Source organism: Hippoglossus hippoglossus, chromosome 21 (assembly GCF_009819705.1).
Source record: "Hippoglossus hippoglossus isolate fHipHip1 chromosome 21, fHipHip1.pri, whole genome shotgun sequence".
Lineage (NCBI taxonomy): Eukaryota > Metazoa > Chordata > Actinopteri > Pleuronectiformes > Pleuronectidae > Hippoglossus > Hippoglossus hippoglossus.
Genome location: NC_047171.1, coordinates 20,801,907 through 20,821,321, shown reverse-complemented (window position 1 = coordinate 20,821,321; position 19,415 = coordinate 20,801,907). Strand labels below are relative to the sequence as shown.

General features: G+C 41.1%; 2 protein-coding genes across 4 annotated transcripts in view; one reads left to right on the top strand and one right to left on the bottom strand.

Annotated features, from left to right (window-relative positions):
- The window catches only part of LOC117754605 (probable ribonuclease ZC3H12C), an 89,193-nt gene that overhangs the window by 65,174 nt on the left and 4,604 nt on the right, over positions 1–19,415 (bottom strand). The gene's annotated exons all lie outside the window — the stretch shown is intronic.
- Positions 3,381–17,841, top strand: LOC117754608 (interleukin-1 receptor type 2-like). Of its 3 annotated transcripts, none has more exons than XM_034573611.1 (8): positions 3,381–3,472; positions 12,310–12,387; positions 13,599–13,857; positions 14,297–14,489; positions 15,838–16,009; positions 16,274–16,333; positions 16,893–17,028; positions 17,128–17,841. In XM_034573611.1, exons 2-8 carry the CDS (start codon positions 12,312–12,314, stop codon positions 17,315–17,317), a joined length of 1,086 nt encoding a protein of 361 aa, XP_034429502.1. In that variant the 5' UTR covers positions 3,381–3,472; positions 12,310–12,311; the 3' UTR covers positions 17,318–17,841. The 3 variants fall into 3 exon arrangements, with proteins under 3 accessions (XP_034429502.1, XP_034429500.1, XP_034429501.1); XM_034573609.1 differs by having other exon boundaries at positions 16,271–16,333; XM_034573610.1 differs by lacking the exon at positions 3,381–3,472 and adding an exon at positions 12,091–12,166 and having other exon boundaries at positions 16,271–16,333.

The window sequence follows — 19,415 nt, the reverse complement described above, 5'->3', positions numbered from 1 at the left end:
CCCTCGATGCAGTCACGTTCAGAGCGCGTCTGTCAGCGGAAAGGATAAAAGCTTTCCAAGCTTGTCTGGCACTTTTTCGCAGGGGGGCGTTGCTAAAGTTCAGGTCGTGCCTCAGACTTTTAGGACTGATGGCCTCAGCTCTGGTGGTCATTCCACTAGGTCGTTTACACATGAGACCGGTTCAGCGCTGGGTAGCGTCGCTCAAACTGAGCCCGACGCACCACCGTCATCGCCAGGTCTTAGTCTCCATGGCATGCGCTGCGCCCGTGGAGACGCATGGGTTTTCTGACCAAGGGCGTTGCCATGGGAACGGTCCTGGCACGAAGAGTTATTACAACAGATGCCTCTCTTGCGGGTTGGGGGTCCACGCACGAGGGGAGGACAGTGAGCCGAACATGGAGTTTACTAATGCAGTCCGCTCACATAAACTGTCTGGAACTATTGGCTGTATCGCTGACACTGAAACATTTTCTGCCCCTTCTCAGAGGGCAACATGTTCTGGTCAGAACAGACAATACCACCATATCAACAGACAGGGGGGGCTGCGCTCACGTCATCTTCACACATTGGCACACAGACTGATAGTGTGGAGCAGTTCTCATCTGTTATCCCTCAGGGCGACACATGTGCCGGGCACACGGAACTGGGGAGCAGATTTGCTCTCCAGGGGCAGCCCTCGCTTCAAGGATTGGAAACTCCACGGCGAGGTGATAGCGCAGATATGGAGAAAATTCGGCCTGGCTCAAGTAGATCTCTTCACGTCAGAAGACAATGCACAGTGCCCGATGTTTTACTCCCTGACTGGCCAGAACGCCCAGATGGGGGTGGATGATATAGCGCACGAGTGGCCAGGTTCTACTGTTCGCTTTTCCCCCTTTAGAGCTGATCACGCCTACTCTTGCCAGAGTGCGGGAGAGGGGTCATGCCTTAATTGTAATAGCTCCCCGCTGGCTGGGAAAACACTGGCTAGTGGAGATATACCAGCTGTTGTGCGCTCAGCCGTGGCCTCTGCCTCTACGAAGGGATCTCCTGTCACAGGCGCATGGAGAGATTTTTCACCCTCATCCAGAGCGCATGGCTCTATGGGCTTGTCCGTGAGAGGCTCAACCTGACCACAGCTGGACTTCCACAGAGTGTCATCAAAACCATTCAGAGTGCCAGGGCCCCTTCTACATGCATTGCATATGATGGCAAATGGTGTGCGTTTGAGGATTGGTGCGCAATAGCAGGTGTGGAGGCTTTTCAGAGCCCTATACCTGGCATTTTGACATTCCTACAGGAACTTTTGGACAATGTTCTGGCGTTCTCCACGTTCAAAGTGTACTTAGCTACTATTTCAGCATGTCACATAGGCTTTGGGGGCAAAACGGCGGGACAGCATCCTCTCGTTTGCCAGTTTATGAAGGGCGCTCGGCAGATGCAGCCGATGTCAAGGAGCTTAACCCCACCGTGGGATTTGACACTGGTGCTCGAGGCGCTATCTTGCGCTACCTTCGAGTCACTGCAGCAGGTAGAGCTTAAGATGCTCTTGTTTAAAACGGCTCTCTTACTGGCACTGACATCTGCAAAGCGCGTAAGCAACATTCACGCACTGTCAGTGAATCCGTCATGCATGCGTTTTTTAATGGGGGATTTAAAAGTTTTTCTCAAACCAAATCCCGCGTTTGTGCCTAAGGTTTTCAACTCGGCATTATCATATCGCCCTATTGAACTGTCGGCGTTCCATCCTCCACCGTTCTCCACGCTGGAGCAGGAACGGCTGAATGCGCTCTGCCCGGTGCACGCATTACGCACTTATGTGGACTGGACATCTGGTTTCAGGAAATCAGAGCAGCTGTTTGTGTCTTGGACTACGTCGCACTTGGGGAAGCCTCTTACGAAGCAACGTTTGTCATGCTGGATCGTGGAGGCAATTGCCACAGCCTATCATGGCAGGGGATTACAACCCCCCATAGGCCTGCGTGCTCATTCCACTCGTGGTATGGCTGTGTCATGGGCACTGTTCCAGGGCGTGTCTGTTGAAGAGATATGTGAGGCTGCCAGCTTGGCAACGCCTCATACCTTCACCAGATTTTATAATCTGGATGTTACTGTACCTACATGGTCTCATACAGTTCTGAGCGTGGGGTCAGTCACAAATGTCCCTGTCTGACTGACTGATTGATTCGTTAGTTATTTGTCTTCGAGGTAAGCTTATCTGGCAATGCGGGAGTCGTTATATCCCATAGTGAGATACCGAAAGGAATGTTGAAAGAGAACTTAAGGTTAAGGAATTAACCCCAGTTGAAGGGTTACTCATGTTTCAGAGAACCAGATCACCCTCCTTGCCTGGAGCGAGGAAGAGGTGTGCTTACTTTTTAGACTGAGCCGATAACGTGACATCCGGTCTTATATAGAAGGAGGAAGTCCCTCCTCTAGTGATATACATCACGTCTGCCTGCCAGTCAGGACTGGTGTAGTGTAAAATTGCTTCTGGGGGACAGCGCGGAGAGCGTGTCCCATAGTGAGATACCTCACTCATGTTTCAGAGAACCGGGGTTAATTCCTTAACCTAAAGATCTCTTGTTGGAAGTTTATGGACTTTGGACTTATTTTCCTCATTGTATTTGGTTTTTGGATTCTTGAAAGACTCTTTTTGTGTGTTTTTTATGGACTCTCGTGTTTGGATGTGTGTTGTATTCATTATGACACGTAACCTTCCACGCGTGTGCCTGACTCTGTGAAGTTGTTTTCTCTCATTTTGTCCCATTTCTTGCTTTTATTTTGAAGCCAATTTCCTTGTCTCCTACATATTTCCTTTTCTTTTGTCCTGTTTCCCGCCCTCGTGATCGTCTTCACCTGTCCTCATGTGTCTCACCTGTTCATCACCTTTTCTTATCTTATAGTTTCCTGCTAAACAAATCAGACTAATGATGATTTTTTTTAATAGGTAAATAATCACACATTTTCTTATTAATCTTATTTTATTTCATATTTTTCAGGCTGAAACACTGTGAAAAATGTTCTGTGTGTGTAAAAGAACCTGCAGTGGAGGTTTAGTCTCTAAGTTTTGCTCTGTACTTACGTTAAGTTTCAGGTTATTGCTATTAAGGTTAACTTATGTTATTCTATGTTATGTTGAGTGCTTATTTTCTACTTATGGTAAGATTGTTGGTGAATTGTTTGTTGATGGTGTGTTGAAATGCAGAGGAAGGTGAACAGAGGAGTTGAGAGGTGGAATGTAAACATACTGTTCCTCCTCTTTGTGTGTGTATGTGTGTGTGTGTGTGTGTGTGTGTGTGTGTGTGTGTGTGTGTGTGTGTGTGTGTGTGTGTGTGTGTGTGTGTGTGTCCGTCTTGTGGAGGTGGGACAGAGCGATTGAGTCACCGGCTGAGCTTGTGGTGGAGCCTCCCCTCTGCACACTTGGATATGCAGAGCTGTGTACACTCACTCATCCTTCCTCCGTCTGCTCGGTGCCTGTGATTCCTCTGAGGTGAGTAAACCATTTAAAAATAAGACTCCTGTTTACTGCCTGATTTCTTACTTTTCTTATATTAACTCGAATATTAAATCATTTGTCCCTGATCAGCCACCTTTCTACTTACAATGCTAGAAAACCCAAAGGGGTCCGTAGATCAGAGCTTCCCAAACTGCTTGAGGAGGCTTGAGGAACCCTAAAAACTGAGCAAGTCCTCTGAAAGCCCAAAACCAGACTTGTACTTTAGTAGAAGTTTAACACACCACTGAAGTGAAGGCATTTAAACATGAGCGTTGTTTTGTCATCACAACTAATGAATTATTATTATAAATAATTGTGATCTCAGAGTGACTATGATTACCATTTCGAATATTGAAGATTTATTGTGCAGTGATATTTTAATATCAGAAATCACACTTCTTCTGAACAATTATTTAAATATATGTTATAATCTTTTTTGCTGTTGTTGCCCAGAACAAATACTACATGTTTTGATGAATTTGCCATGTTTTTTTTATAGCCCAGTACGAGACCCACCTAAAATAGCTACCATTTCCATTGGGCACTTTGGAAAACACTGGTAGACATAATTAACATATAAACATTGATAAGATTAGTTTTTCCTATTTTTGCGATATAATGCACTACGTTTTTTCACTTTTATATGAGCAAGTTGTTTTTGACTGTCAAAGCTGTGCACGTGGTTTCTCTGCAATAGGGTGTGGACACTTTATCAATGTACTTTGTCCCATCCATGCTCGTCTGTGGGTATGTGTGTGTGTATGAATTAGTGCTGTGTTAATTTCACAGAACGATCATAGTCAACTGCTCTTTATTCAAATTGCCACCACAGCAGAAAGACACTTAAAGCGACACAATGTAAGATTATCATTTATACTCAGGCTCCCCCTACAGGTGGGATGCATAAATCACTGTCGTAAATACGCGTTGCAGCCTGAGCCTCCTGGTGCCAAATTTGAGAAGCTGATGGAGAAGTAGCTTGCAACCTCAGAAGCCAAAGAACCTTGTCGACTCTTGAAAAAAAAAAGAACTTTTTCTTTTTTCAAGTGAATGCAATACGCTTCCGTAGTAAAGTCCTCAGAGTGTAAGACAACACTCGTGCTGCGCTGTAGGAGGGGTTTCTCCCTTTGTTTTCCTGTTGAAAGAGTTAAATGAGTCTTTGAGAGGAGTTCAGCATCTCCTCTGTCAACCCTCATACAGAAGATTGATATTTGGATATTTCCAACATCTGCAGCTTCCTCATGGCCTCACTTAAGGGCTGATATATTTCATCTTTATCAGAATATTCCCACGTTGTTTTTCCTCCAGTTTTTCCTGCTGTAAGTCTCCGGAGGCTGCTGATACTGCATCTTTAATTTCATAGATATTTTCCCAGAGAGAGTTAAAAATAAAGTGGTTTAGTTGTAGAACATGATAATCAGATGTGTGTTCTTCTAATGGCCAGTTTTCCTGTCTGCAATACAAAATAGTCCTGAGCAGATATTGAAACGTGTATTAAGATATCTGTCATGCAAAATATTCTTTTCTCAGTAAGTCCTTATTTGCAAATCATGTGCTCTAAGACAAACAAAGCTTTCCTGGATGTGACCTGCACTCTCTCAAACACAGTGTGACAGTCAGCTAAACAACTCTATGCAGCTTGTTACTTATTGAGGACGTGAACTAAAGACTAGTGTTTCAATTCTCCATCTTAACCCGGGGTCACATCCTCTTGGCCAAAACTTCTGCTTCGCTCAGCTCTTCTCCTCCATCGCTCTAGGAACATGAGAGTATCACATGAGTCCCGTTTCCCAAAATCATCCTAGAGCTGAGATGACATTTGTCTCATGTTTGTCTCCTTAGATCATATCAGGGCTTAAGAGAAGGTCGTCACCCTACTGCTCCACTGTGTTGAGTTTAAATCAGCCCCAAAAACAAATTCACTTGACACCATCCCTCCATTCATTATCTATACCGCTAATCCTCTGAGGGTCACGGGGGGAGCGGCAGCCAATCACAGTTGATATTGGGCGAGAGGCCAGTAACACCCTGGACAGGTCGCAAGCATGTCGCAGGGCCGACAAACATCCATTAACTTTAACATTAACATCTACTTCAATTTAGAGTCTCCAATTAAACTAACACCTATTCTTTATTCATGTACTTTATTCCTAAGATTACTAACATAACACTAAATTAATAAGAAAACTAAATTTACTTCATGTTGTTTATCCACCAGTGACGCATTCTGGAGACCTTGAACCTCTGATCACTCTCTTGTCTGTGGTGCAACCGCTGTCCCACAAACAGATGGACAAAGTTTGCACGACTGAGCAGATTTGTAGGACAACACATCCGACCTGAATGCAAACACAAACCCAGGGACGCGTGTTCCTCTCTGTTAGTTTGCGGCAGTGAAATCAAACATTGCACAAATTTTGTTCAGTAAACGAGGCCCACTTCCCAACAGTGTTTGTGTGGTTTCTGCAAAGCACAAATATTTTACAACACTCGACTCCCGACTCCTGAATGACCAAATTCACAGATTAACACCTGACTTACCAAGTGTGTGGTAGATGGGATGACCGGTATTTTAGATATGTTACGCACATAGAGAGATTCCTTGAAATTTAGTAAGATAGCAGAAGTAAGCTACACCTGCATTTGTGTGCCGAAGGATCAGGGCGAGAATTTTTTTGAGGATTACTTTTGCGTTACCCTACATTGTGCACCTATAATGAAATGATGATGCTGCATTAATTGGAAACTACTGTGGGAGAAGACAAAACATATTGCGAAGGAACAGTAAAAGTAATCCTCAAAGACATTCTTGTCATTGCCCTCTGTAGATTTCCAGCTGCAATTAGAATCATTTTGTAATGTAGAAATAGCAGTTTCGGTTTAAAAAGCAGACATGTGAAAAGGCAGGAGTGTAGCAACACTGCAGTCAGGGAGTGGGTTAACAGTAACATGTGGGAGAAAAGATAAGGTGTAAAGATAAGGAGCTCTAATATGAAATAATAAAATTGACGCATGGTAACCACCAGTGTTATTTAGTCAATTTACGATCTGTCAGTCTGTGGTAATGATCAAATTGAAAGCAAACACAAATTGAAAGTCATCAAACCCATAAACTAAAGTGACATAAAAACCTTGACTCAACCTGCTGCACCGGTAACCACCAACACCTCGATGTCTCCAGCAGCAAGAACATTTACACTGCTTTTCTTTCCCCCCGTGTGACTGAGTCACAGAAATTTGCAACTTTAATCATATCAGCATCCTGAAGCTTAAAAGCAAATTGACCTGGACCCAAGGAAGTGCATTGTTGAATTTGGACACGTGATTCGATCACTATCAATAAAATTTGAGTTCTGCAGACTTCACTTGCTGAGGCTAAATTACTGCAGGTCACTTTTACAGTTTCATACAGAATTCTGCAACCAGCATCACCACAGACCAAGCAAACAGCCCAAACAGGCGGATTTAAAACAGGCTCTGCACTTTTAATAATGTGTTTACAATAGGTGAAATCTTCATGAGGTTTTTGACACTAGAGGATGTTACTGGAAGTCAATGGAATTTGATTTCTGCATGTGGGTCCTGATGTCAGTGGCGTCAGTTACCTGTCAGTTTCCATGATGTCTGGAGTGGTTCGTCTCTGGCTGCTGTGGTGAGAGCCCCGTGGCATGGTCTACTGCCACACTGGCGCCCAACGTGGGGCTCCACACAGACACGGACCGGCAGGCGGAGCTGGCGCTGGTTCGGATGCTGGAATAAAATCTCTTGTAAATAGATGGATTTTTTTTGTCTAACTTTTGAAATCGTGCTAAAATCCCATCTGCTATTAAATTCAGTTGTTGATTTGTTTTCTTTTACAAGATGATTTATGATTAAATGATCAATGTCAACTAAGGATAAACATCCACACACCCTCATCTGCTCTTACAGAACAAAAAAAAAATCTCTTGTAAACAGAGGGATTTTCTTTGTCTAACTTTTGAAATCGTGCTAAAATCACATCTGCTATTAAGTTCAGTTGTTGATTTATTTTCTTTTACAACTCCAGTTTAATTAAAATGCCATAATCTCTTAGAGGCCAAGGGGATGTTTTAGAATTACTTGTCATATTTAACCATAGAGTCCATGATAATATCCGTTTTGATTGAAAAACTGAAAATGGACCAAATGGCACATGTCCAAGTGCCTGTACCGTCACTTCTCAGAAAATAGAGATCGCAACAGCAACACCTCACAACCTGCAGCACCTAGCTCTCACATGCAGCCAGACAAACCGCCAGCGCTCAACTTATCTACACAGCACTGTTTCCATCTCTATCTCCTCGGCAGTGGCTCTTCCTGTGGTGAGAGGTGCAGGTTCTGAGGTTAAGATCGTTTTCTCCTTGTAGCACTGTTTCCATCTCTGTCTTCTCGGCAGCGGCTCTTCCTGTGGTGAGAGGTGCAGGTTCTGAGGTTAAGATCGTTTTCTCCTTGTAGCACTGTTTCCATCTCTGTCTTCTCGGCAGCGGCTCTTCATGTGGTGAGAGGTGCAGGTTCTGAGGTTAAGATCGTTTTCTCCTTGTCTATCTGTTTTCTCATTTTGTTGCTACTGTTAACAAACGGCACAGGGAAGGGTTTGACTGCTATGAGCTGCCTCAGGCAAAGATAGAGATGAATTCTATATGGGTTGTGCATGATTCTATGAACATTTCCCCAACATTTATATCAATACACTTCAGTAAGTATCACTCAATTTGAAAAGAAAAGCACCTGAGCGGTGATGCATACCCTGTACATGCTGTGTATACCCCATGATTTTTCAGGGCCATAAAGGGTCCACTTGTTTACTTGGGTACTACAGATTTAAGTTGGGGACAGTGCCCCCTGCCACCCCAAACAGGCAATGCTTACTTTTTAAAATTGTAATATTGCTATTTCATAATAACTTTGTCAAGCAGTCATTTATGCCATATGTACCATTATGATGAAAACTAGATTGCTTAGATATACAATAAGCTTACTCACGTATTGGCTATAACACTATCTTTAAGACTGTCATTGCTGCTCCCTTCATCTCTGTCAGACTTTGTCTTTTGTAGAAATACTTTAAACATCATTACACATGTTATTTTGTTGATATGCTCTGCCACATATAGCATTGATTGTACTTCTGTCCGTCCTGGGAGAAGGATCCTCATATGTGGCACTCTCTGAGCTTTTTTTTACCTGTTAAATGTTTTTTTGCGTAGTTTTTCCTCACTTCCTGAGGGTTAAGAACAGAGGATGCTGCACCCTTTACAGCGCTATGAGACAAATTGTGATTTGTGAATATGGGCTCTACAACTAAGATTTGATTCATTGACTGACAGAGTGTTTGCTCTCACCGAAATTGAATGCATTACTACTCTACGTGATTTCATTTTCTGACTTCATAGTGACATGATGACGTTAATCACACCAAATGATCATGAATCTTTTTTCACCGTATACAAGCCTTAGGTTGTGTCTATAGGATGCATAGGATGAAAGATACCTTAAAAATGTAATTGTTCTTTCATTTTCTATTCTTTGTGGCGTCTCACTGACATCACTGCCGTGTTTCCCATTAATCACCCAGACTGTGGTGGCCCGTCATCGCCACGTCACTGTTGGGCCATGGGTTTTTGTGAAACCACACTTCGACCTACATGTGCCGTCAAAGCCTGAAGCAGCATGTTCCCCCCAGGACTCAGTCTCCCAGGGGCCATCAAAAACCAGAGCAAGGAACTCAGTCTCCCAGTGAGCATCAGAGGTGTGAAAACCCCCCCAGGGACACAGGTTTCAACTCCCATTGGTCACTCTGGACCCCATGACCTGTGACGTCACCGGGCCAATATAAGGCCAGGTTCTCCGTCTCTTCTGTCTCTTTCTACACTCCCTCAACGGAGAGAAGGCTGTCGAGCCTCTTCTGCCTCTTCCTACAATCCTTCCACAGAGGGAAGGCTGTCGAGCCTCTTCTCCAGCTCACATCTTCTCTTCCCATCCAACTCTTCGAGAGGAGCACAAAGGTGCAGCTTCCAGCTCATCTCACCAAGGAAACCTCCTCGCCCTCCAAGCTCTACCAACGTCCTAGCAGCGATGCGATGTCCTGCAGGAAAACTTCAGCCAGCAACTGAGCTACACAGCTCAACAGAAACCAGCAAGACGAAACAAAACTTCGAACTGCACAGCAACTTCCTTTTTCCCCTTTCCACGGACTGGTAACACAACTGGGCTTAATAATTATACTAGGCTAAGCAAGACTGTTTATTCGATTCTGTGTGAGGTTTATAAGTTTGATTTGTGGTGTTGTGATATTTTGGGTACAAGTTATTGAGAAAGTAATGTTAGTCTGTTATGCTCTTCACAGTCTTTCGTTGCATCCAATCTAGTAACTTTCTCTAATTTGGCACACACACAGACACACGCATAACTCTTCACCTCATTATCTCTACAGGTCGTAAACATTCCAATAGGTGGGGGAAGGGTGTTATCTCTTTGGCCAGCGACCATCTTGAAAGCACGCTGACTCACACAGACACACACACATACCTATCTTTGTTTAGCAATTAGACCGTTAGTAATTTGTGTTTTTATACTTTATGATATTCATAATAAATGTTTTTCTTTCACAAATGTTTATTCATTAATGTTGCATAAGTGAGTTTTGCCAACCTCTACACTGTCAAGAACTCCATATCCTTCAACTTAGCTAACTATCTATATGGTAATTTTGGTTATAGTTATTAATTTAATTGTTAATCAGAGTTCCAAATTTGTAGTTAGAACCTTTATGAGACTTAATCAATAAATTGGCTATCTTTTCCCTTCCTTTGAAGGGTGGTGCTCCGAGGTAACTTTAATAAATTAAAGTTATTATTTAATATTAATAATAAAATATTAATATTTAATATTTTTATTTTGAGAACCAAATTTATTGAATGCCGAAAGGCACACCATTTTATGGTATCACGTTTGATGCATTATGGCACAACATCACGATGAAACATTAACGATCTCTGACTCAGTGTTTTTAAGCTTCCTTAAAAATACACTGTGGCAGTAGACCATGCCACGGGGCTCTCACCACAGCAGCCAGAAACGAACCATTCGGATTTGAGCATTTTATTAAGTCGAGACACACACTTGAACAAACATAAAATACATTTCAACTAAAGGCGACTAGCTTTACAGGTCAGTCTTTTCTGGTCTCTTCGTGAGTCTGCCAGGGTCTCGTGTGTCTCAAGAGTGTTCTCTCCGTCCTCCTGAGTCAGCTCAGACGCTGCCTCTTAAGCATGAGGACCAATCAGCTAACAGCTCTCACCTGTGCTGATCACTCTGTGGTGCAGGTGAAGGGTGCTCTCCCATTCCCCTCACCTCCACATACACATCTCATAAAACACCTGTGTTACGATGCCTACTAACTTGTAACTGCCAGCAATGTGTCAGTATGTGGTTGAAGATGTGGTTAGATAAGATCAGTCGTTATCTGCACACTTTCCTGTTTAAATTTGGTCTCTCACCAAGGTCACAGCTTCTGCCTTTGCAACCAATTTAAGAGTCAATCAGATACTATGGAACATGAAAATACTCATTACTAGTATAACAAAAAATGTTAGTAGCCTCCAAAACAATCGGTAAAAGAAGAAGCATCCTCATTCTAGTAGTTTCCGTTTTTCTTTTAATAACTTTCAAAGCTCATCATGAAATGTAATGGTTTTTATTTCTGTAGCACTTAAATTTAAATTTCTTTGGCTATGTTTTCTTAACAGGGTGATTTGCCAGATTTATGCAACATCCTGTCAACAACAATCATATTGCCATTTTATGGTAGAGGTTACAAGAAAAGTTTAATGTCTCATACACGTCTCTGTCACTTCAGAGGATTTCACGTTGACCTACAGTCATTCCCTAGAGACATATTTTCTACCACTTACCTAACTTCAATATGTTGTGGTTAACAGTTTTCTATACTTTTCCCAATGATTAAAGACAAGTTCTCGTATTGTGACTGAGTAAAAAGATTTCCATATTATGAGTCATACCTTGGACACACACACACACACACACACACACACACACACACACACACACAAAACCCGACTGACTTAGTACAACACATGTAGTCGTACAGGTTTGAGCAAATGGAGATGACCAGAGTTCTCAATAAATGACTCTTTAAAAATACCACAACGGTTGTGATCTACTTCTGTGGTGTGATGGAAATTCATCTTGAGATTTGAAATAATGAAATTCTCAGACTGGAGTTGCCTTTGAGTCTTTTTAATAGTAAGCTCTGCAGAGGTTACACAACAAGCACGGGTGCTCAAAATGGAACTGGCCGCAAGTTCACAAAAGCCAGAACTTATACAAAGAGGCGTTTCATAAAACATAATATGAAAAAAAGACATGAAAGACATGAGATCATCATCTGTGTCTGTCCGTCCGCTGTAGCAGTTGGAAGAAAACATCACCAAATAAGGGCATACACCCTGTTTATCAAGGTCATAGCAGTGAGACACCGCCAAATAAGGGTTCCATCCTGTCAGGTAGACAGTATCACAGCAGTGAGACACATGGTCAGGGGGATTTCCACTACCTTAGACACTGGTCAGTGCAATTTTCCACTACAGTGGCTTAGAGGGAGAAGAAGGTTGGGAGACAGAGGAGAAACCGTATTAGAAAGAAAAGGTAGGATGAAGGGAAAACTGATAATTTTGCTGATCATTGCTGTGTTTGTAAAAGTGTTGTCAGTCTGTTGGATTTTCAGGATTTTCTCCCTGTCTTGTAGCACATGTTAATTTCTTACATTTGCTTATGTGTGTGTTTTTCAGCCATGAGGCAGACTCCAACACTCAGAAGCCTTCTCTTTTTCTTTGGGTTGTATGGGATCTGTTCAGGACTTCTACAAGGTGAGTTTCACACACACACACACACACACACACACACACACTAACACACACACACACACACACACACACACACACACACACACACACACACACACACACTAACACACACACACACACACACACATATCGTAAAAATTTTAGTGAATTTTTATGTTTTTGTAATACATTTTATATTTCTTGTTTTTGGCTTTTATGTCTAACTTAGTCCGTAGGGCTGTACAAAAGGATTTTATCGCCATCTTGTGACCTTTGAGGCAACTGCATGTGTAACGTGTCATCACAGCTCTAGCTCTAAACTATTAAATATGTTATGGTGTATTTTAGTCCACTGCTTTCCCTTGTATAATGACAATACAGGGTTTCCATTCTATTCTATTATATTGGTAGTAGATGAGCTGGGCTTCAACCAGCCAACAACATTACAGGATTCTGTAATTTGGCTCAAAGCAGCTCAGTATAACATTATCAGCTGAGCTTTATATGTTGAAGTGCGGCTGGACAAGAATAAATGAAACAACCAAGACTAATTCTACTTTAATGACATTTTCTTTTGGCATAAATGTTTTAAACATTGGTACACCTCTTTATCTATCCTCTTTATTCATATTAGACACAGTCTTTTCTCATGAATGTTTTGAATATTGTCATTTTGTTGATGTGCATCTGTCACACATCTGTCAGTCACTCCATTCAAGAGTTGAGGACAGAATATGTTGTACCTTATACAGCCCTGTTAGGAAAACTGTAAAACATTGATTTGAATGTCTTTGAAAAACTCCTTCACAGCTCCATTACCATTAATGTCAGTGGTAACACTGGGCCGCTCCAGATGTGAAAGCAATGCCGACCACAGGCTCTGTACCAATGGGAAACCAGAATCCATTAAATAATTGCATCACAAACTGACCAGTCATTTTAGTTCCAGCTGAATCAAAGAAAGGAAAACTGTGATGAGAGCATCATGGAAAAATACTGGAAGTCAGGCTCAATGTCCTCTGGGCAGCTCTAAACCTCAGAGCTATAAGTGAATGTTGAAAACAAAAACACCCAATGAGAAACAAATGTTTTAAAGTTTCCTCTAAAAACACTTTTTGTAATTGAATATATAATTCAAGCAGCCTGGCCTTGTCTGACAAACGTGTTCTAGCTAGAAAAGGTTTGCTGTAAGCTATTGAGTGGCTGAATTAATGACAAATCCATCCTCCATATAGATGCAGACAACTGTACCAACTACAGACTCCAGTTTGAGAATGTTTTCTCTGTTCCTGGGGAAATGGCGATGCTGAAGAGCACCTTGGTGTCTCCGGACGTCTTCGACTTCAACACCGTCCCTTACAACATCACCTGGTTAGACTCCAAGACGGGTGAAGAGATAAGCAACCAGACGGGTCGAGTCCTGGTGCGAGGGGAGACTCTGTGGTTTCTGAAAGTAACGCTGGACGACAGCGGGGAATATGTGACCATACTGAGGTACAGAGCAGGGATAGAAAAATCAAAACAAGTTGAAGGAAGTCTGTCTATATTGTGCAAATTCCTGTTTCAACATTATTTCAAACATGGGAAACCCCAATATTCAAGCGGTTCCTGATGAATTACAGTTAAACTCTACAAAGGAACATTTGAGGTAATCCCATGGTCCAGCAGAGGGCAGTATCAGCTTGACCTGTTGCAGTAGCTGTTGACAATCAGAAGGATCGGATACTAAATAAACATGGCGAAAGACACCAACAGCTTCCATCATCTTTTTTAAAGAGCAGTTAATGAGCCTCAACACAGATATAGATGGACTCTGGGTTTTAGATTTGGTCTGAGCCATTTATCCCACAAAAGCTCATGATTCAGCAGCTCAATGCAAAATTCAAAGTAAAAAGAGAGGAAGTTTTTCATTTTCTGCTTCATTTTCCGACAGAACTCCTTCTCGGTGCTACAGACAGGCCACCAAGCTGGTTGTTGACCTTCCGTTGCCTGGAGAATGTGGGAGGCCTCACAAAACTCAGCAAAGACTCACAAAAGGCATCAATGACAAACTGTCCTGTCCCCTGAAGGACTACATCAATAAACTGGACAGCTACAGTGTCAGCTCCTCCCTCACTTGGCACAGAGTGAATTTCCTCTATCGCTTCATCTATTCAGATAATTGAACATACGTAATCATGGGACATGTCGGTTTGATTAATTATTAGAGCTACTTTGATAAAATGTTGGTAGATTTGATTTTTTTAGCTCTCTGTTTGTTTGAAGCATCCTTTAAAGGGGACATAGCATGCTCATTTTACCACAAGTTGATATGGTTCCTTGGGGTCTTAATGAAATGTCTGTAACATACTTTGGTCAAAATACCACAAGGATCATTTAAAACAGCACCCTTTTTACCCTGTCTAAAACAGCCCTCCACAGAGTGACCTGTTTTGAGTGCCTGTTCCTTTAAATGCTAATGAGCCAGCTCCCCCCTCCCCCCTCTCCCCCCATGATTTTAAACAATATAACAATATAAACACGGCGTGACGGGGGGGTGGGCCAAGACCATGTAGGGAGACTTCCAGTTCCTTGTTACGACACAAAACCCAGGAAGCTCAATCGAGTCGCTCAAGCATGACGTTTCTGACTTAGAGAAACTATAACAAAACGCGCGAGTGTTTTTTTCCCAGAGTTTTTGGGTTGGTAGACATGCCAGATACCCACATTAACCTGTAGAAGCACTAACAAAGTGGAATTTGCATGCTATGTCCCCTTTAACTTTCTGTAGGTGGCGCCCTTTTCTGCGAGTATTAGGCCGTTTAAAGGGGAAAGAAATCATAGGTTTAAAAAATAAAGTCTATGATGGTATAAGAGTTACGTTGCAATATTATAAGAAAACAATCATAAATTCTCAAGAATAATATGTATCATTACGGGAATAAAAGTTAAACATTTCTGAGAATAATGAAAAAAGTAATATATTAGGAGAATAAAGTCGTAATTTTACGAGATGAAAGTAATATATTTATGAGAGTTAAGGTGTAATTCATCATGAAAAAACTCATGATATCAGTACAATAAAATCATAATTTCATGAGGAAAAAAGTCACAAGAATAAGGTCATAAGTTAATGAGAAAAAAGTATTAATATTAGAAAAATAAAGTCATAATTAAAGACAAATTAATCATCATATTAAGACGATAAAGCCTAAATTTAACAAGAAAAAAAGTCATAATATTTCGAGAATATATTTAAAAATCTCCGAACTTTTTTTTCTTTACACGGCCTTAATACTCTGTAATGCTTTACCTTGTCTGTTCACCTTGTTGTCAATCACCACTCATCTTATAACTAGTTGTTCTTCCTTTGTCGATTTCAAAGAAATAAAATGAACATTTATTTACATGAAGTTGTGGATTATTACAGTAGTGCATCATGAACAATGTTGAAAATAGAGAAAATCCTAACTTATATTTCTTTTCTTCTTCTAGGGTTGTGAGCCCATACTGAATGAAATGGACAAATATATCTACCTGTCCAGGACCACGCTGCTGATCAACAATGTGGATGCTAAAAACAACCACAACTACACCTGCACTCTGAACTTCACCCTCGGAGGCGTCACAGGATCCGTGTCGAAGACGATTGATGCGTGGGTCAGAGGTGAGAAAAGCTAGTTTACAAGAGAGGAACTTGAAAGCCTGAAATGTAGAAAACATTTGACCAGTTTAATTTGTAATTTCTTGTTGTATGCCAAAAATCTATATCATGATATTTACCTTCGCCGAAGAGGTTATGTGTTTTCTGCGTTTGTTGACTAAAACTGCTGGATGGATTATTATGAAACTTCCTTTTAAAATTTGGTTTTCCATGAGAGAAGCACTCAGCCTCTTTCACAGTCTTTCATATTATCTGTGTTTTCAGAGGAGCACTCAATGGTTCCACAAGTGCATGAACCAACCAATGGAACAATCAGTGCACAGATAGGTGAGTCCCATAAGAGTAAAGTGCACAACGCTACAGTGATCTACTGTGAACTTAACATATATAAACCATAAACCATTAATGATTACAGAGTTCTGAAACCCTGTTTCACAAAAGTATAAGGGCTCATTAGGCATAAGAAAAAAATTGAAGGATAAATTAAAAATTTCTAGGTAAAACTACATTCGTAGATTTTTTTTTTGTTGCATTTTGATATTATTGACAATGACATTTTGAAACTGACCGTAAAGTACTATTTTGTGTCTTTAACTGAAATCTCGAGATTGAACATTGAATCTCGACATTTGGACTGCAAAATAAAAAACTAAAACAAATTCTTCTCTTTTCTTTTTTGTTTCTTATATCAGGCCCAAACATTCTTCCATAAAACAACTATTTATAGATTGTGAAAATTCATCTTTTCTTTCTCGCACAAAAAACACTGTTTTCAGACATCCTGCTATTGTCTAGTGAAAGTTACAGTTTCTGTTAATTGGAAAATAAGGGAAACCTAAAATCTATTTGATAAATAACTGATGTTATTGTTTTTGTTTTTGTTTAGGAAGTAATTTCAGCCAGTTGTGCAGTGTCTTTGTGCCGGGTGTTGGGTTGTCCTTCGTTGATGTCTTTTGGTGTACCAAATCTGACATAATTCACAGCATCGACCCTGCCGACCGTGTCTACACAACAAACCAACCGTCAGTCCTTTTGCCTTTTCTTATTTAACTTCTGTGATCGGCTGCTTCTGGGGTTCAACCTTAATGTGAAATAAACTTTCATCTTTCTGTTCCAACCAGTTTGAGGTACCAAGATGGTCCCATCAAAGGTGTGTGGTTGGAGGTTCTGCTGACGTTTTCTGAGCTGAGGAAGGAAGATTTCAACATCAGCTTCACTTGTCAAGCGCAGAGTGGCCATGGAGTTTTCCAAGCGTATTTTACTCTGGTACCAGCAGGTAGAAAACACAGAATACCCCCCTTTCAAAAATAAAACAACAACCAAGAACTAGAAATACTGCACTGGGTTGTACACCTCCCTTTGACCACTGAAATCTAATCAGTTTATCTTTGAGTCCAAGTGACAACTGGCAAAAATGTAAAAAAATTCCCTCAAGGCAGACTAGAGATATCACAACCAAAAGGGGAAAACAATATTACACACATATTAATATGTTTGTCTCAGTAAACATTTGTTTAAAATATGAAATCCAGGGGCTCTTAAGAAAACATGTTCACAAGGCAGTAAAGGGTTTTGTGAGGGCACAGTGATCTTGACTTTTGACCGTCGACCTCCAATCTAATCAGTTCATCCATGAGTAAAGTGAAACTTTGTACCAACAGCAGAAAGTTTCTGCTAGCAATGCATAAAATGCTACTGGAGGGATCGCTCAAGGTGAATAACCAGATGATTGTTGACAGAGGATTAATGTTATACCTACACAAATGTAATTCCTGCATAGAGGAAGGGCTTTAGTGCAACCCAGGTCCAGTGGAGTTCTTCTGTCCCAATGTTGCCAAAAAAAAAAATTTGTTAATGGTTTATATAGCTCACAGTGCATGATTTACTTGTTGAGCCCATCGGCTATCGTCTGATGACGAATTAGCTGCTGGGGGCAACTGCCACTATTTTGGGGCTTCCAGTGTAGACAGTGTATCAGATATCTGGGTCAAAGCTCTGTCGACTAGCTTCTTTTATCACACAAGCCGAACATTTTACCACAAAAAACAATGATACTTTTTGTGTTCTAGGTCCAGACAACATTTTGTCTCATCTCTATTTACAGCTATCTTCATATGAATTCAGATGAATTGAAAAGGGGATAGCCTTTGCATTTCAGTCATTGTGTTCCCAAACTAGGAAACCAGAAAACTTGCTGCCCCACACATCTGATCCCTCTGCATAACTCATGATGGGCTTACGATATGCTTCAGAAATACTGTGTTGTCACCATAAGCTGTGAGGTGAACAGCGGGACTTTCCTTCAGCTCATGGACCTTTTCAATTTGCACATTTTGGATGGTAAAACTTGTGCAGAGGATTCCAGTCTGGATGATCTTGCAACACATGATCTGTTTATATTCCATAGCAAGTGGAGACTGAAGAATCACCTGGATAAAGAAGAACGGATCAAACAGAATCATCACGTATAAAAGTCAAATGTACATGTGTAAAAAAAATAAGTAAACTGTGAATTTTTTCATTAATTGTCATTTATTTGTTTTCATGCATCAAGGCACAACACAAAGTTCTCGTTAAAAATGCAGAGAAAAATAAAAAATACTGTATGCAGACATGGTTCATTGCAATAATTATTTTTATTTAATGATGAACATTTTCAGGTATTGTTATGAAACACTAATCTGGATATTTGTCTGTTCCTTTCTTTTGCATCGCAAGATTTTGCAATGGATTTTGCAACATTTTCATTGACTTCTCTGCTTTTTAAAATTATACTGAAGGAGGTTCTCCTAAAATCAAACTAAACCCCAAGAAAAGCTTTGATTCTTCAGCAGTTTCATTACAGAAGGATTTAAAACAGCTCTGTGATACAGAAGAGAGATATTCAGTAACTTGAATTGGTTCCACTTAAGAGGAAGAAACACATAAAACTGATATCTGAATGGTATTTGAATGGAGGGAATTTTGGGCGAGTTTTGTCTCTTTTCATTTCTTAATGGTTCTTAATGATTGTCCATTGTTTCCTATGTTAGAGGAGATAAGATAAGAGTCCCACTCCTTGTAAGATCTTCCACTAAGCAAATCTATTTGACCACAGCCACAGGTATCATCACGATCACTTTCATTCATTCATTAACCTGCCCTGCATGTCTTTGGAACGTAGGAGGAAGCAGGAGTACCCAAAGAAAACCCATGTCAAACTGGGACGTCAGATAAAACCAGTGAGATCAACACATAGAGTGTCTTTAAGTGTTTGACCTTTTCCAGCCAAGCAGTGGAACTTCCTGGGAATTCAAAGAGAAACCTTATGAAATGTAACCTGTCCAGACCCGAAGATGAGAGTCCTGGAGCGGACAGGCTGGGTCTGCTACTTGTTGGCTGAACTGCTGCTGACATTCGCTGCGGCAGT